General features: G+C 41.0%; 2 protein-coding genes across 5 annotated transcripts in view; one reads left to right on the top strand and one right to left on the bottom strand.

The window, feature by feature from the left end:
- The window catches only part of mix23 (mitochondrial matrix import factor 23), a 28895-nt gene extending 16159 nt beyond the window's left edge, over positions 1-12736 (top strand). For 2 of the 4 annotated variants that reach the window (XM_072260317.1, XM_072260314.1), the window contains one exon: positions 12265-12736. In XM_072260317.1, the coding sequence (XP_072116418.1) occupies positions 12265-12297 (33 nt within the window). In that variant the 3' untranslated portion in view covers positions 12298-12736. Of the gene's footprint in view, positions 1-5025; positions 6614-12264 lie in introns of those variants that run through there. The other 2 variants (XM_072260316.1, XM_072260313.1) reach the window with 1 other exon arrangement.
- LOC140198985 (cystatin-B-like) lies at positions 7625-16492 on the bottom strand. The gene is made up of 3 exons (XM_072260319.1): positions 16321-16492; positions 9161-9262; positions 7625-8115 (listed from the first exon to the last, which is right to left on the bottom strand). The coding sequence occupies exons 1-3, from the start codon at positions 16399-16401 to the stop codon at positions 7987-7989; spliced, it is 312 nt and encodes a 103-aa protein (XP_072116420.1). The 5' UTR covers positions 16402-16492; the 3' UTR covers positions 7625-7986.
- Positions 16493-18944: the final 2452 nt, after the last annotated feature.

Here is an 18944-nt window from a genome sequence, read left to right as displayed (position 1 = left end):
AGTTCTCTGGAAGATCTGGCATTTAAGAACACACAACAGCCATTTACTACACTAGGTACAGTAAGAGCAACAAAGAGAACCTTAACAGAACCCTACCCACAGCCAACACCTCTTTCAAGCTGAAGCCTCCTTTGAGCTGAAGCCTGACACTCCTACTCTCACCACTGGCCTACTCCCAACAATGGCCGCCTCGCTTGTCCCTTCTGTACTTTCAAACAAGCGTCGCCGACCTGGGAGAGGCCTCGTTGCTGTGGCCTGCTCCTGTTGCTGAATGGGCCACCAGAAAGGGCCCAAATGCCCATGAACCTGTCCTTTTTAAACAATTATACAGATTCACAACCCTCAGGCTAAAGAAATTCCTCTTCATCTCTACTCTATTTTGAGGCTGTGCCCTTTGATCCTAGACTCTCCGACTATATGAACGTGCTCTCCGCGTCCACTGTATCCGGCCTTTCTATATGTACAAATAATATGGAAGCTTATTTGCATCTGAAACCCCTTTTTACTGGGTGTGTCTAGTGATGTGGCTCCTTAGCCCCTCGCTAACAGCCACCGGACAGCGGTCAGAAAACCACTTTTCTCAGACACCGTACATCTAGGGTCAGGTCAGTATGACCTTTCTCAGACCCGGGAGCCTGGAATGTCTCACCCACCTGAACCATGATCTGAGCGAATACTGTGTAAATGCTGCCCACTTGGAATTACCCATCAGCAAGAAATAATAGATCGTACACTGCATACAATTATAAAGAAAGTATATTTACAAATTTCTGCTTTATTGAATAGTTAGTAGGAAAAGAAAAAGGGAAAAAAAATAGAAAGGGCCCATTACAGCTAACCCAGTCCAAATGTGCATACAAGTTGGAGCTCATCTTGAAGTTATCTTTAATTCATGCACTTGACCCATGGTTTGCATGAAAGGACACACCTCCTTCTGAATGTCGCTTGTAATCCATCTCGAACAAACAGGCTCTCCCACGAAAGTATTGATCCTTGAAGCTATTCATCTGCACAAAGCACCTTGTGCGACAGGGGTGACATCCTCAGCCATTCTCTCCTGTCTTCTCCCAGCAACACTAAGACCTCAAACCACACCAGTGTCATCAAACCTCTCCACCAGCATTCTCTAGAACCTTCTTCCGATTCCACCATCCTAATTGGATGACACTACATTCCTAAGCATGAACATCACAACCTCTTATCTTTAGCTCGAAACCAAACATGCTGAAAGTGAAACAGACTGTTCTTACAGGACTGCTAAAACAAAATATCTACTGCATAGCAGTAACAATCTTAACCAGGGCTTTACACATCCAAAAGATCCCATAGCCTGTATAAACCAGTCACTTTTGGTTTTTGAGATTACATATTCAGCACAGATTATAAACTGCAGATTCCTCTATTCCTAACAGTAATCAAATATACTTCAGCTAGGGGAAAAATATTATAAGAGGAGTTCAAAGTAGTCATTTTAACATTTACAAAGTTATTTGAAGAAATAGCATATTAAATGTTAGAACGGTACCTCTACAATTTACTTAATAATGTATTGTATGCCTTTGCCTTAATACTGTAGTTAGACATCACACAAGAAATGGCATTTTATTTGGTTATGTATTGAACAAGATATTTTTGAAAACGTGTTCTTTCTATATAAATGACTGTGCCAGGGCTGTATGTTTTGTCTTGCTCTCATTGTTATTCAGAAGGTGGTGCTGGATTTTCTGTATGTAATGTCACAGTCCAGATGGTTCTGTAGGCGCGGTTGTTTGGTGGAATGTGGGCGATCTTGTACACAAATTTCAGAAACTGCAGCAAGCAATTAGCAAGGCAAATAAAAGGTTGAGGGTTTGTGTGCCAGGGTAAAGGTATCTGCAGCTATGCAGAGCACTGATAAAACTACCATTGGAATGTTGTACACCGTTTTGGTCTACAGTCTATGAAAGAAAATATCTGTGGTAGAAAGCAGAAAAGACATGACAGTGGTCAACGGGACTTATTCTGTCTGGAGATATGTAAGTTGTCATGTTCCGCAGGGATCTGTACTGGAATCAATGCTAATGACAGATGAAATTGTAGGGGCATGGGTTAGTAAGTTTGTAGACAATATGAAGATTGTTGGTGCTGTGGATAGCATAGAAGAATAGCAAATGTTACAGTGAGATATGGATCATAGCAATATAGACAATATCAATCATATGACAGATATGGGTGGAGAAATAGCTTATGGAATTTAACCTGGTCAAATGTGAAGTGTTATGCTTTGGAAGATTACGTGTAAGAGGAGAATACACTGTTAATCACAGTAACATTAACAGTGTTGATGTGTAGAGGGGTCCTGGAGTCCAAGCCAATAGTTCCTTGAAATTGGCTACGTGGATTGATAGGGTGGTAAAGAAGGCATATGGCATGCTTTTATTAGTCAAGGAACTGAGTTCAAGAGTCAGGAAGTTATGTTGCAGCTTTATAAAACTCTAATTAGGCTGCATCTGGAGTACTGCATTCATTTCAGGTTGTCCCATTACGGGAAGGATGTCAAGGCTTTGCAGGTTTACCAGGATGCTGCCTAGATTACTATAAGGAGAGGATGGACAAACTGGAGTTGTTTTCTCTGGAGCAGCAGAGGCTGACGGTAGATCAGATAGAGGTTTATAAGATTTCGAGATGCATAGATAAACAGCGTAGTATCTTTTAGAAATAGCTGAACTAGCAACTACTTGGGGGCAACTACTTAAGGTGATACAGGGTAAGTTCAAAGGAGAGGTGTGGGCAAGTTTCTTTTTACAGAACGTGGTGGGTGCCTCGGATGGTGGTGGAGGCCAGTACATACAGTTGTTGAAGAGGCTCATAGACAGGCACATGACGGCAGGAAGTGGAATGATGTGGACTGTATGGAGTGTTGAGAATACAGGGTCACATTCTCAGAAGGAGTCAGACGTTGAGATCGGAGGTGAGGAGTGTAGTAAATTTTTGAAATCCATTACCCAAGGGAACTGTGGTGGCTCAGTTGCTTAGCATGTTTACCATAAGGTTTTTTTTGATATGAAGGGGGGTCAAGAGCTTAGGGGGTTACCAATGGGAAGCAGGTGTCAAGGTACCACATTAGGGATGAATTTAATGAATGGCAGAGTAACGATGAGTAGCTAAGTGACTCACTTTTGAATTGCTTATGGTTTTACCTGGGGTATTCAGTGTACCAGCAATGATGAAATGATGGCATATTTCTGAGTTAGGATAACGTTCAAGTGATGCTGTGTCTGCTCTTGACCTTAATGGTTCTAAAACCTGGAGCTGTTAAGATGCATCTTACCTTACCTATACTGCTTCAGTTGTGGTTGGAATCGATACTGAGTTGAATGATAAAAATGTCAATCAAATGGCCATGAGTTGTATTAAGTTTTCTAAATATTGCTTTATCTCTTAATTTGAGCCAGATGAAGTTGTTTATACAGATGGGAGGAGAGCCTGTCTTTGTAGAATGCTCAGATTTTCCCTTTGTTGTTATGTAGTATTGATAATGGCAGGTCCATTCAAGCAGTCGCAGTGATCGAAGCACACTCCATCCAGGCTACCCTAACTGCATGTTCATGGTTTGGCATTTGTTCCTTATCGCCTATGATCATATGTTTGGATATTGAGCCTGTGCTGCTTCTGTGCTTTTGAGTAGTGTAGACAAATACCTCCAAATCATCAGTACCAGTTCCATTCCTCACCTTTATGACAAAGGTTCGGGCATTCTGAAGTAGCTGAGCTCTGCTTGGCCTCTCACAAGGAATGACCATTTTGTTGTTATCGACTGACTCCAGTGTTCCGTTTAACAGTTCATCCAATTTTGTAATTCCTCACGAGCTTGTACATTGAGTAGATGTATCTTTCTTGATTATGGTGCATATTGTAGCCAGATTGAATCCGCTTTTGTTCTGCTTTTATATAGGATACACAAGTTGTTTGATAGTAGGGAACAGCAGAGGGAGGAAGTTTGCTTTCTGAACTACAGGCTTGTGACTATCAGTTTTCCCCAGGGCTCAGTGTTAGGCCCATTCCCATGTGTCATCTTATATCAATGACTTGGATGAAGTGTAAGTTTGCAAATACTAAAATAGTTATTGTAGATGGTGAAGACAGTTGTCAGGATACGAAGAGGGATTGTAATCAGATAGGGAAAAGGGCTGAGGAAAGGAAAATGTGGATGATTGCAAGGTGTTGCTTTTTGGGAGGACAACTGAGCTTAGGACTTTCACATTGAATGGCAGGACCCTGGCGTGCACTGTAGGATAGAGGGACCTAGGAGTCCAAATACATCCTTTCCTGAAAGTAGGGTCACAAGAGCAGCTTTTGGCATGCTGGGCTTCGTCAGTCATGGTACTGAGCATAGACATTGGGATGTTATGTTGTAGTTATTGATGAGGCCACATTTGGAAAATTGTGTTGACGCTGCTGTAGGGAAAAAATACAACTGAGTTGGAAAGAGTGCAGAGGAGATTTACGAGGGTCTTCATTGGAGTGTAGGAGAATGAGGGGCATAGGTAGGGTGAACATGCACAATCTTTTTTCCCCAAATCAGAAACTGGAGAAAAAGGTTTCAGGGTTAGAGGGATCTGAAGGGCCGCGTTTTTACTCAGAGGTTGGTCCATATGTGGAGTGAATAGCTAGATGAATTTGTTGAGGCAAGGAACATTAACAAGATTAAAAGATAATTGGAAAGGAAAGCTTTCGAGGAATATGTGACTAGTCCAGATGAGGGTCTTTATTGGGCTGGTTGGACAATCAATCTGTTTCTGCACTGTATGATTTTGGCATATTCTACTCAAGATTTTGGGACTGGAGGCAGATTTATTCCCCATATTAATCATGCAAGCTGGTTTTAAGCTGGTGAAGAACAGGACATAAAATGTGTTTCTCAGTACAAGACAAGGTCACGCTGATCAAAACTTTTATGTGGTGCAATCTTTGACCTGCAATTGGAATTGAGGATTAAAGCAAGTTACAGTATCAGGAATTTGATTTTTTTTAAACTTTACAAAGGTCTTCAAGGAACGCTGCAGAATTCATTACAAGCCTTCAAACAACCTGTGAACCTGAATCATTGAAGACAGGCCAGACTCTGCCTACCCATGGCTTGAAAAGAATGAATTACATTGAAGTTATTCGGGTGAAAGCACAGTGGACCATCACAGGGACCGGTTATGGGTATAAGCCAAGAGTTGTTAGGATGGGCCTTTTATCATTGAGAGAAAAGTGTAGTTCTGGTAATTACCTAAGCCAGCCTGTAAAATTGGTTTCCACCAATTTCTTATGCTGCAAGCTTTTCAAAAAAAAAATCATTTTGAATATCATAAATCTTTCATAATTTTTTTTAAAAATTTCATAATGGAACAGTTCTGTTTATGCCAGGGAATATACCTGGAAATGTCTGTTTTTATTACACTTATTTTTCCATTTGTCCTGTGCATAATTACTGGACAATATAGTAATTTTTCAAGATTATCTCACTTAGAATGAATAGTCAGAGCTTTAAGTTGAAAAAATTGTATATTTAAAGTGTTACCTTTCTGACTTTGATTGTAATTAATACTATTTGAATTTCCTGTTCCATAACTTGGTAACTTGAAATGCAAGTATTGATCCATCTCCCAATCGACATAGCTAACGAAATGCACTGAGTGTACAGAATAAAATCATGATGATTAAGCTACGCACATTGTAACAAATTCTGAAGACTAAATTGAGACATTAGATTTTGACAGACTGTTTTCACTTGTGGTGTTCAGGCAAGGAATTAAGGCCAGTAACAGTTGTAATTTACATATTAAAAATACCATTTATTAAATTAGAATCCTTTCCTCAGGCTCATCTTCATTTTGAAACATTTGTCTTGTACATTCATTCTGTATCCATTTTCTAAAATTTTTAAAAATGTAATTGGTTTGCCTATTCCCTATAAGGTGGAAAAAGGATGAAAGGGCCTCACACCCTTTACCACAGGACTTAATTTCTACCATTATTCAGTTTTCTTGCATGTTTGATGGGAGATATAGACAAAGTGGCAAAGATTTGTTTAGTTACCAAAGTATTTATTTGGACTTTCAGTTATTCCTGGCTTTTACCTTTTGTGTGCTATATAATGTACTCTCTCCATTAAATAAAAACAATCTGGAGGAGGGGATAAAGTAATTCTTCCCTTTTTTCCACCTGCACGTAACCAAGTTGCCCAGAAGCTGCTTTCAACAAGTATTACCCTGTGGAATAAACATACAGGCAATGATACATGAAAAATAATTATTGAAATGGGTGGTGACATTGCTACTGTCTGATGTTGTGTTCATATACAAAAGGATTCACTGAATCATAAATGTCATGAGTTCCATTATCTTGGAATCCATTAAGATTTAAAAGGTCTGTCTGTTCATGTGTTCAATGGTTGACATTCAATTTTGTATAACATAATTCATGTTCTTGAAGAAATCACAATGAATGAAACAATACTTTATATCTAGAGTATGTCATATGTAGTAATATCCACTGGTGCTTTTAAGCTTGGTGTAGGTGCAGATAGTGTAAAATGTACTCCTTCAAAAGAGCTGGACCTCCCCTCATTAAAAACAACAAAGAATTCTGTTTTTATTGATTATTTTAATGTCCAAGTACTCACAATTCCATTTCAATACTGTGTAAGTTTGAACTCTCAGGAGCAATCTCTTGCAGCACATTTTCCTCGCTGTCTTTGAAATTTTTCTCATTTTAATTGTACCTGGCATTTCAAAGTTTGAGCATGCAATAGAACAAATTGTGTATAGTTAGACTGTACGTCTTTTTTACCTTGATGAACTGTACTAAATGTGCCAGAATTTTAGTATTGCCAAAGTTATTCAAATCTAATTGTAATACATTGACATTTATCCATAACATCAATTGTAGCCTTCGAAAGGTTGAGATAAGGTCCAACTTGGCATAAACTCTATATAAGTCTCTAAGCGGCAGGGAACAAGATTGCACATATATTGGAAGAATTTTCCTAATCTACAAGACCCAACCCAAAACCTGGGAGCTTTTTCCTTTTTCACACAACAGAATTTTAGGATTAATTTTGAGAACTACTAGCTTTCTGCTACAATTTACTAAATATTCATAGTGAATTCAAGTCCAGCACTGTGGAAACACATACTTACCACCATCTCTTTAATGAGAGTAGCAGGAACAATTGGTCAGAGTGCAGAAGAATTGCTTATTCCGCTCGAAGTTCTGACAAGCCTTTGTTCAAATGAATAGTGATAATTGCTAAGTAAAGCAGGATTTCCTAATGTATTGATTTAGTGGTTGCAGTACTTATTCAAGACCATTGGTCTAATAATATTAACAACAGATTTGAGATTCCTGCACTTTGTGTTTCCACAACTGTAACATAGTGGCAAGAATGACATCTTTATTTGATAGTATTTTCAATCAACGGTAAAAATTAATTGATATCTGAAAGTACTTAAGATTGTCAGAAGCTCTACAAAAGAGGCAATATACTGACTGGAAGATGAAATAATAATTCTAATCAATTAGGAAGATGTCTTTTAAAAACCAGGTTGAAAAGTCATTTCCATAATGCTGTATTAAAGCAATAAAACCCTTTAAGCAGTAGCAAGTGCATTTATTTCTTAAAATAAACTGCAGAGTACAATAAAAAGTATACATAATCTCAACAAAATCAATTCAGTTCAAAAATTATGCCCGATTTTTTCCTTACACAAATTGAATTCACCACAATAACCTTTGATTATAAAAGTCTTTCATGTTAGTTCAAGGATGGTATACATAATCAAACTTCTTGAACCTCTGCACTCTTCTCCCAACCACATGATATGGTTTATATGGCTGGAAGTTGATGCAAAATAAGAATGTCTTCAGTTTTGATAAAGCCAAAATGCAGGGGCTTAAAATTATAAAACAAACTAATTTTGTATAAGACTAGAGTACTAACAGCAAGATATTTTCTATTCAAAAGGCAGTTAGTTCTTCATCCTTTGATTGGTTGTTCTGGATGCCCAGTATCTCCTTTCCACTGCCATGACAAGGAAGGTTTTCATATACTTTGATGTGAATGTAGTCAATGCCACCAACATGGATCTAACAAAATAAAATAAAATTGTTCAAGCTAGCATCTCAACCTATTGTAAACTACTGTATTTATGGACAGTTAATGGATTGCAGCCAGCAGGTGAGAATAAAACTACAGGACCTGGGTACAAAGGTAAACTACTATTATATGGACATTTGATGAGCCTAATTCTCGAATACCATGTTTGGGTTTTCTTATTTTTGTAGAGTGGAGTAAAGAGTCAGGCTAGCTCTATCATATGACAGGATATTGAGAAGGCAGAGTCTCACTTTGCAGTTTCAAGAAAGAGGCAATCTCCCCGAACAATGCAATACTTGAGGGCTAAAACTGTAGACAGATGTACCTTCAGCTGAGGAGTCTAGGACTGGGTATCAGTGACACAAGGGGTAGGTGATCCAGACCAGAAATAAGATTGTTCTTCACTTAGTGAAGGTTTGGAACTTCCTGGCCCAGAGGACTGTGCAGGCAAAGTGCATTCAGATATAAAGTCTATTACTGTATAGAGGGGTCTAGGGATATGGCAGGAAAAAAGTACCAATGTAAACCATGCCTGAGCTTGAGTAGCAGGGTGGGCCACATGACCCACTTCCATCTTCTATTCCTTACACAGAAAATGCATCGAAGAGTTGTTGTAAAAAAGGTCAGCTTGGAAATTTGCCTTTCCTCACTGCCGAAGTAACATTTCAATAGCTTTACTTTCGTAAGTAGAATTACGTGGAAGGAGTTTGTACATTCTCGCCGTGACTGTGTGAGTTTCCTCCAGGTGTTGCCGTTTCCTCCCACTGTCCCAGGATGTGCTGGTTGATAGGTTAATTGGTCGTTGTAAAGTGAACTTTGATCAAGCTAGGACTACATCAGGGGGTTGCTGGGGAGCATCGCTGTAAGGGCCAGAAGGGCCTATTCTGCACGCTCAATAAATAAATATGAATGCCATTGTCAAATTTAAGCAGCTACTTATGTTATCATGCATGAGCTTGGTAACGTATAATGTGAATGAATTAGAAACAGCCAAGATATTTTGAAATAACCAAAGGCCTAGAAGGATAAACTTACTTTAAAATAGTGGTTGGTCCCAGATACAACTTGCGTTTTGTAGGCTTTGACAACAAATGCATCAAATGTTTTTCCAGCTTTCTCCTCAACCTGAGGCTTCACCTGAGAAACAAGGGTTTGATACTGAATTACTTTCATTTGTACATCTTTAATTAGGAAAAGTATCCCAGAACCTGAGGTATTCAGGAAACAAGGGCAAATTGAGTTTTAGCTCATATGCTGTGTTCACAAACTCAAGTTCCCCTAAATATCCTTTAAAATCAACACATTTATTTGCATTTTCGCTGTTGGAAATGTTCTACTACCCTTAACAAGAGCATTATTGAACTTTGCCACACTTCCAAGAGGAAATTGAAGGTGGAATCTCCGGATTACTCCCTGTGCCACAGGCTAGTGCATGCTTGGACTACACTGGCTGCTATGGTGGGAGAGGCAAATACATTAGAGGCTTTTAAGAGCTGTTTGGATAGTATACCTCACTACCATTCAGGGCCCCAGACAGTCCTTCCAGGTGAGGCAACACTTCACCTGTGAGTCGGCTGGGGTGATATACTGCGTCCGGTGCTCCCGATGTGGCCTTCTATATATATTGGCGAGACCTGACGCAGACTGGGAGATCGTTTCGCTGAAGACCTATGCTCTGTCCGTCAGAGAAAGCAGGATCTCCTAGTGGCCATACATTTTAATCCCACATCCCATTCCCATTGTGATATGTCTATCCACGGCCTCCTCTACTGTAAAGATGAAGCCACACTCAGGTTGGAGGAACAACACCTTATATTCCGTCTGGGTAGCCTTCAACCTGATGGCATGAACATTTGACTTCTCTCACTTCCGCTAATGCCCAACCTCCCCTTCGTACCCCATTGGTTATTTATTATTTATATACACACACACATTCTTTTTCTTCTCTCTCCTTTTTCTCCCTCTGTCCTTCTCACTATACCTCTTGCTCATCCTCTGGGCTTCCCCCCCTCCCCTTTTTCTTTTTCCCTGGGCCTCCTGTCCCATGATCCTCTCGTACCCCTTTTGCCAATCAACTGTCCAGCTCTTGGCTCCATCCCTCCCCCTCCTGTCTTCTCCTATCATTTTGGATCTCCCCCTCCCACTCCCAAATCTCTTACTAGCTCTTCTTTCAGTTAGTCCTGATGAAGGGTCTCGGCCCGAAACGTCGACTGTACCTCTTCCTAGAGATGCTGCCTGGCCTGCTGCGTTCAACAGCAACTTTGATGTGTGTTGCTTGAAATTCCAGCATCTGCAGATTTCCTCATGTTCTTGTTTTTAAAACCTTTTTTTTTAAAAAAAGGGCAAATTCCTATCAGCTTGTTGACAAATTGTTATGATTGTGGCTATAAAACTGGACATAACTTTAGGTTCTGTAAATCCAGAGCAGCACACACAAAATGCTGGAGGAACTCAGCAGGTCAAGCAGCATCTATGGAGAGGAATAAATAGTCTGTGTTTTGGGCCAAGGCCCTTCATCAGGACTGGATAGGAGGAAGAATCCAGAATGTGATGGGGGGGCAGGAGGGGAATGAGTACAAGCTGGCAGGTGATCGGTGAAGTTAGGTCAGTTGAAGCAGGAATAATTTAGGAATTATGGGAATACTGACAAGTTTAGAGAGTATGGTGGAAAGGGAAACTTAAACTATTCCAGGTCAATGTACTTCATGTTCACTCATTTCTCCATCAACAAACATTCCAACCCATTTCCAGTATCTGTAGTTCTTGTTTTTCCAATTGATATTGATTAAGCCTGGTTTCCAGATGAAGTCATGGAGTACTACAGCACAAAGTCTGGCTCTTCCAGCATCCAGCTCATGCTGACTTGATCTGCCTAATCCCATCTCCAGCACACAGACCATATCACTCAGTCCTTCCCATCCATGTACAGAGTACTAGTACAAAGAGTTTTCTTAACTCTGGGCTTCTTGTCTTTGCCACTTTTTTTGTTCTTCACTCCACACATTTCTGCAAAACTTCGTTCTAAAGCCAATAGAAATTACTCCAATAGTATGCCTTCTACTCTACTTCCAAATAATTTCCAGCCTCTCTCACCATATTTGGAGGTGATGTGAATACAGTTTGTTCTTTGAAGCTGACACTCTACTTGTACTCTACCTGTACATCACAACCATTTCAATATTGGGCATGACTTTTTCCTGATCTCTTTTCATAGTTCACTCTTAGGATATGACTGCATTAATAGCTTGGAAGTGACTAGACCTAAATAATTTTTCTAATTCCCATCTATTCTCTAATTTGCTTTCTAACTCAGCAATAACGTGTGGATTTTCTTAGTGGGTCAGAAATAGGTTCACATTGGTCCCAAAACAACTTGCTCAGGTATACATGTTAAAACACATTACCACCCTGAATATCTCAGTGCACCCATCATGCCTTAACTGAGATAGACCATAAGATATAGGAGCAGGATTGGCCATCTGGACCATCGAGTCTGCTCTGTCATTCAATCATAACCGATTATTTTTTCTCCCCCTCAACCCCGGTTCCCAGCCTTCTCCCAGTAACCTTTGATACCATGTACAATCAAGAACCCATCAATCTCTGCCTTAACTACACCCAACGACCTGCCCTCCACAGCTGCATGTGGCAACAAATTCACCACCCTTCTGTCTAAAGAAATTTCTCTGCATCTGTTTTGAAAGGGCGCCCCTCTATCCCAAGGCTGTGCCCTCTTGTCCTAGACTCTCCCATCGTGGGAAACATCCTTTCAACATCTACTCTGTCTAGACCTTTCAACTTTCAAAAGGTTTCAACGAGATTCCCTCCCCCCAACGCCATCCTTCCCCGCCCCCACCATCCTTATGAATTGCAGTGAGTACAAACCCAGAGCCAGCAAACGTTCCTCATATGATAGTCCTTTCACTCCTGAACCTCCTCTGGACCCTCTCCAATGCCAGCACATCTTTTCTAAGATGAGGGGCCCAAAACTGTTCACAGTACTCAAGGTGAAGCCTCACCAGTGCCTTATAAAGCCTCAGCATCACATCCTTGCTCTTGTATTGTAGACCTGTTGAAATGAATACTAACATAGCATTTACCTTCCTCATCACTGACTCAACCTGCAAGTTAACTTTCAGGGTATTCTGCACAAGGACTCCCAAAATTCCTAAAACACCAGTTTGCTGTTGTTGTTACTGCACGGTCGGGAATATTCCGGAGGGAAGGCCTCAAAATCCCCGGCTTTGCCTGCGGCTGGCAACCGAGATCGAGGTCGAATCATTCGGACAGAGATGGTGCTCAGTACTTGGAGTCGGAGGCTCGAAGTTTTCGGATGACTCAGATTCGGACTGTGTTCAGGCATGGCAGGGAGAGTTTTTTCTTTTCTCCCATCTGCGTGAGATATGGGACTTTTCAGAGACTTTGAACTCTTTACTGTGCTCATGGACTTCTTCATCAAGTTATGGTACTGTTGCACTGTTGTAACTATATGTTATAATTATGTGGTTTTGCTGGTTTTTTCAGTTTTGGTCTGTCCTGTGTTTTGTGATATCACACCAGAGGAAATATTGTATCATTTCTTAATGCATGCATCACTAAATGACAATAAAAGAGGACTGCTTGTCTTCATAATCTAAAAAGTCTCTCTGCATCTCAGATTCCTGGATTTTCTCTGTTTAGAAAATAATCCGCATTTATTTCTGCTACCAAAGTGCATGACCGTGCACTTCCCAACAATGCATTTCATTTGCCACTTTCTTGCCCATTCTCCTAATCTAAGTCCTTCTGCATTCTACTTGTTTTCTCAGCACTACCTGCCCCTTCACCAATCTTCACTTGGCAACAATGTTATCTATTCCATCATCTAAATCATTTACACACAGCATAAAAAGAAGTGGTCCCAACACCGACCCCTGCAGGACACCACTAGTCACTGGCAGCCAACCACAAAAGGATCCTTTTATTCTCACTCGCTGCCTCCTACCAATCAGCCAATGCTCTAAGCATGTTAGTAACTTTCCTGTAATACCATAGGCTCTTGGTAAGCAGCCTCATGTGTGGTACCTTGTCAAAGGCCTTCTGAAAGTCCAAATATACAATATCTACTGCGTCCCCTTTATCCATCCTACTTGTAATCTTCTCAAAGAATTCCAACAGGTTCGTCAGGCAGGACTTTTCCTGAAGGAAACCATACTGACTTTACACTTCCTTGTCCTTGGTCACCAAGTACTCCATCACCTCATCCTTAACAATTGACTCTAACATCTTCCCAACCACTGAGGTCAGGCTAACTGGTCTACAATATCTTTTCTGCTGCCTTCCTCCTTTCTTAAAGAGTAGTGTGACATTTCCAATTTTCCAGTCTCCTGGCACAATATTTTTTGAAAAATCATTTCTAATGCCACCACAATCTCTAACGCTACCTCTTTCAGAGCCCTAGGGGTCCGTTCCTCTGGTCCGAGTGACTTTAGGTCTTTCAGCTTTTTGAGCACCTTCTCTCTTGTAATAGTAACTGAACCCACTTTTCTTCCTTCACACACTACAACATCAGACACACTGTTGGTGTCTTCCACAGTGAGGACTGATGCAAAATACTCATTTAGTTCATCAGCCATCTCCTCGTCCCTTGTTACTATTTCTCCTGCCTCATTATCTAGCAGTCCTACATCCACTCTCAATTCTCTTTTATTTTTAAACATACCTAAAAAAACATTTACTATCCACTTTGGTTTTATTTGCTAGCTTGCTTTCTTATTTCATCTTTTCCCTTCTAAGTTTTTTTAGTTGCTCTCTGTAGAGAGTAAGGAGGGGGCTTAGGTGCCCCTCAGGCTGTGTCCTATGTTGTGGGCCAGAGGGGCAGAAGTGAGGGAGCCCACTCTTACTACCTGCCAGCAATAATTGCAACCTCGATTTCAATAAAGCTTGTATCTCTGAGCTTGAGTTCACTATCCTCTTTTTAAAAATCTCTTCTCCCAGCTCTACACCTATCATCTGAATGACAAAGTCTTCATCCTTGTAACACCGCTATCCTCGTCACGCATTATCCCTCCCTACCTTCAGCATTACAGTATTACACAAGCAGCTTTCCCAAATTCAACTTCATTCTTTCCGCGATCAAGGCAAACCCATTTCCAAAACCACAACCGTCTATAACATGCTATGCATTGTCAGTCAAAGTTAAACCAATCAACATGACATATAACATGAATGGACAGATTCTTGAAACAGTCACCCACCACCCATATCTTGGTGTTGAAATTAGCAAGGATCTTAACTGGGCATCCCACATCAATCAGATTACAGCCAAAGCAAATAAAATGCTGGGTATCCTGAGAAGAAACCTCCACTCATGTAGTAAATCCGTCAAGGACATGGCATATAAGACACTCATCCATCCAAAGCTCGAGTATTGCGCGGCCATATGGGATCCCCATTAAGCTAACAATCAGAAGTCCATCGAAAAAATCTAACGCCGTGCTGCTCGCTTTGTGTTAACCATTACAGCAGGATATCCAGTGTCACCAACGTGCTCTCTAACCTTCAATGGGATGGTCCATTGTTATTTGTCATCTATATCAATGATCTGGATGATAATGTGGTAAACTGGATCAGCAAATTTGCTGATGATATAAAGACTGGAGGTGCAGTGGACAGTGAGGAAGGTTTTCAAAGCTTGCAGAGAGATTTGGACCAGCTGGAAAAATGGGCTGAAAAATAGCAGATGGAGTTTAATACAGACAAGTGTGAGGTTTTACACTTTGGAAGGACAAACCAAGGTAGAACATACAAGGTAAATGGTAAGGCACTGAGTCCAGTAGAACAGAGGGATCTGGGAATACAGATACAAAATTCCCTAAAAGTGGCGTCACAGGTAGATAGGGTCATAAAGAGAGCTTTTGATACATTGGCCTTTATTAATCATAGTACTGAGTACAAGAGTTGTAATGTTATGGTGAGGTTGTATAAGGCATTGGTGAGGCAGAATCTGGAGTACTGTGTTCAGTTTTGGTCACCAAATTACAGGAAGGATATTAATAAGGTTGAGAGAGTGCAGAGAAGGTTTACAAGGATGTTGCCGGGACTTGGGAAACTGAGTTACAGAGACAGGTTGAATAGGTTAGGACTTTATTTCCTGGAGCACAGAAGAATGGGGAGATTTGATAGAGGTAGATAAAATTATGATGGGTATAGATACAGTGAATGCAAGCAGGCTTTTTCCACTGAGGCTAGGGAAGAAAAAAATCAGAGGACATGGGTTAAGGGTGAAGGGGGAAATGTTTAAAGGGAATATAAGGGGGGGCTTCTTCACACAGAGAATGGTGGGAGTGTGGAATGAGCTGCCAGATGAAGTGGTAAATGCGGGCTCACTTTTAACATTTAAGAAAAACTTGGACAGGTACATGGATGAGAGGAGATATGGTCCGGGTGCAGGTCAGTGGGACGAGGCAGAAAAATGGTTCGGCACAGCCAAGGGCCAAAAAGGCCTGTTTCTGTGCTGTAATGTTCTGTGGGAACCACTTGAAAACCGAGGTATTAAACTACGGTTAATTTTCTTTTTCAAAGTAATTCACAACATCACTCCATCAAACATCCAAATTCGTCACAGGGTCAGTTCAACTCGACAGCAAACTGGACCTCACATATTGGAAACTCCTTCATTCAATACGATTTGCTACCCGTACTCCCTCTACCCAAGATCAACAAGAGAGTGGAATCTTCTGCCACCAGACCTGCGCAGTATGTCTGACATTAATATTTTTAAAGATAGACTCAATCAAATCAATTTAGGGGATCTAGTGAAAAAGCTTATTTTACAACTTAACTCCCACGCCGTTCACACCGACTGCGCGTTATTACAGCAGTCCGGCAGTGCTTGCGCAGTACCAAGCAGAAACAGAAACCGTGCAGGAAAAAAAACACAATTGAGCCGGGTGGTTTGTGAGTGAATTCTGAATCTCTTTCTTCACACCCAAGTCACCTTAAGCTCTACCACGAATTCGACCTTCCTCCTTGGCCTCACCTCCCACCCGCTGGGCTTTACTGTCCACTATTGGGATTTTTTTCCGAGTTCAAACAATCTCCGTGACCCACTTTGAAAAGTTTCCTTATGCTCAAAGCATTGGGGTGGACATGTATACGGTAACGCTTCGAGAGGAAGATTCAGAGTCATGACGCTGTACATGAAGTGCACTCACTGAATCGGCAAGCTGTTGAACCTCCTGGGTGACAGCCTTCCCCTCGCTGATCCCGCCACAGCAAACGCCCTTCGTGCTCATGGTTATCCTCGCCGACACTCCGCCTGGTGACAAGCGAACCCGTCCCGATCCCGCAATTTATGAGCTCTTGCCACATGACACAACCTCGCTCGCGATTACCAAGATGACGTAAGGGGAGGTCAGCTGATTGCAACAGGAAGAAATACTGCAAAGTTAGCAAACGAGATGTTTGCAGTTTCGAGAAGAAAACCTAACTCAGGTTAATATATCGGAACGTACGTTTACTGCAGTTTAATATTATTTTCTGTTACTTTCTTTACTCCCATGCTGCTTGGATGAACAACTTTTTCTTTGAATTGTGTAATGGTTGTCCTCCCTGTGATGCGGCATCTGCAGAAAATCGGAGAATTATGTTTTCCATTACTGGATTCTGAACCGCCTTTTTGCTTTGAATGCTCTGTAACGAAGAAACTACGTGGGTTAGACTCCAGTCTTCCGTTTAACAGTTCATCCAATTTTGTAATTCCTCGAGAGCTTGTACATTGAGTAGATGCATCTTTCTTGATTATGGTGCATATTGTAGCCAGATTGAATCCACTTTTATATAGGATACACAAGTTGCTTGATAGTAGGGAGCAGCAGAGGGTGGAAGTTTGCTTTTTGGACTAGAGGCCTGTGACTAGCAGTTTTCCCCAGGGCTCAGTGTTAGGCCCATTCCCATGTGTCATCCAGGTTATATCAATGACTTGGATGAAGTGTAAATTTGCAAATACTAAAGTAGTTATTGTAGATGGTGAAGACAGTTGTCAGGATATGAAGAGGGATTGTAATCAGACAGGGAAAAGGGCTGAGGAAAGGAAAATGTGGATGATTGTAAGGTGTTGCATTTTGGGAGGACAACTGAGCTTAGGACTTTCACATTGTATAGCAGGACCCTGGGGTGCACTGTAGGATAGAGGGATCTAAGAGTACAAATACATCCTTTCCTGAAAGTAGGGTCACAAAAGCAGCTTTTGGCATGCTGGGCTTCATCAGTCGTGGCACTGAGCATGGATGATGGGATGTTATTGTTGTAGTTATTGATGAGGCCACATTTGGAAAATTGTGTTGATGCTGCTATAGGGAAAAAATACGACTGAGTTGGAAAGAGTGCAGAGGAGATTTACGAGGGTCTTCATTGGAGTGTAGGAGAATGAGGTGCATAGGTAGGGTGAATGTGCACAGTCTTTTTTTCCCCAAGGTTGGCAAATCAGGAACTGAAGAAAAAGGGTTTAGAGTTAGAGGGATCTGAGTGGCCACTTTTTTACTCAGAGGTTGGTCCATATGTGGAATGAATAGATGAATTTGTTGAGGCAGGGAACATCAAAAAGATTTAAAAGATAATTGGAAAGGAAAGCTTTCGAGGAATATGGGACTAGTCCAGATGAGTGTCTTTATTGGGCTAGTTGGACAATCAACCTGTTTCTGCGCTGTATGATTTTGGCATATTCCATTCAAAATGTTGGGCCTGGAGGCAAATTTACCCCCCATCATTTTAATCAAGCATGTTGGTTTTAAACTGGTGAAGAACAGGACATAAAATGTGTTTCTTAGTACAAGACAAAGTCACGCTGATCAAAGCTTTTATGTGGTGTATTAAGCAATATTTGACCTGCAGTTGGATTTGAAGATTAAAGCAAATTACAGTATCAGGAATTTGATTTTTTTTTCTTTAAACTTTACAAGGGTCTTCCAGGAACACTGCAGAATTCATTACAAGCCTTCAAACAACCTGTGAACCTGAATCATTGAAGACAGGCCAGACTCTGCCTACCCATGGCTTGAAAAGAATGAATTACGTTGAAGTTATTTGGGTGAAAGCACAGTGGACCATCACAGGGACCGGTTATGGGTATAAGCCAAGAGTTGTTAGGATGGGCCTTTTATCATTGAGAGAAAAGTGTAATTCTAGTAGTTACCTAAGCCAGCCTGTAAAATTGGTTTCCACCAATTTCTTATGCTGCAAGCTTTTCAAAAAAAGAAATCATTTTGAATAACATAAGAAATCTTTCATAATTTTAAAAAAATTTCATATGGAACAGTTCTGTTTATGCCATGATTGTGTAGCCAAGTTTCCATTGAACTCAATATATAAGTTTGCTGATGACACAACAATTGTAGGCTGTATCTCGGGTAATGATGAGTTTGAGTACAGAGAGGAAATTAAGAACCTGGTGGCATGGCGCGAAGACAATAACCTATCCCTCAATGTCAGCAAAATGAAGGAATTGGTTGTCGACTTCAGAAGGAGTAGTGGACCATACGACCCAATTTACATCAGTGGTGCGCAAGTGGAACAGGTCAAAAGTTCCTCGGGGTCAATATCACAAATGACCTGACTTGGTCCAACCAAGCAGAGTCCACTGCCAAGAAGGCCCATCAGTGCCTTTACTTCCTGAGAAAACTAAAGTAGTTTGGCCTGTCCCCTAAAACCCTCACTAATTTTTATAGATGCACTGTAGAAAGCATTCTTCTGGGGTGCAACACAACCTGGTATGGAAGTTGTCCTGTCCAAGACCGAAAGAAGCTGCAGAAGATCGTGAATACGGCGCAGCACATCACAC

This window comes from Mobula birostris, chromosome 6 (assembly GCF_030028105.1).
Source record: "Mobula birostris isolate sMobBir1 chromosome 6, sMobBir1.hap1, whole genome shotgun sequence".
NCBI classification, from domain to species: Eukaryota; Metazoa; Chordata; class Chondrichthyes; order Myliobatiformes; family Myliobatidae; genus Mobula; species Mobula birostris.
This window is presented reverse-complemented; position numbering and strand designations above follow the sequence as displayed.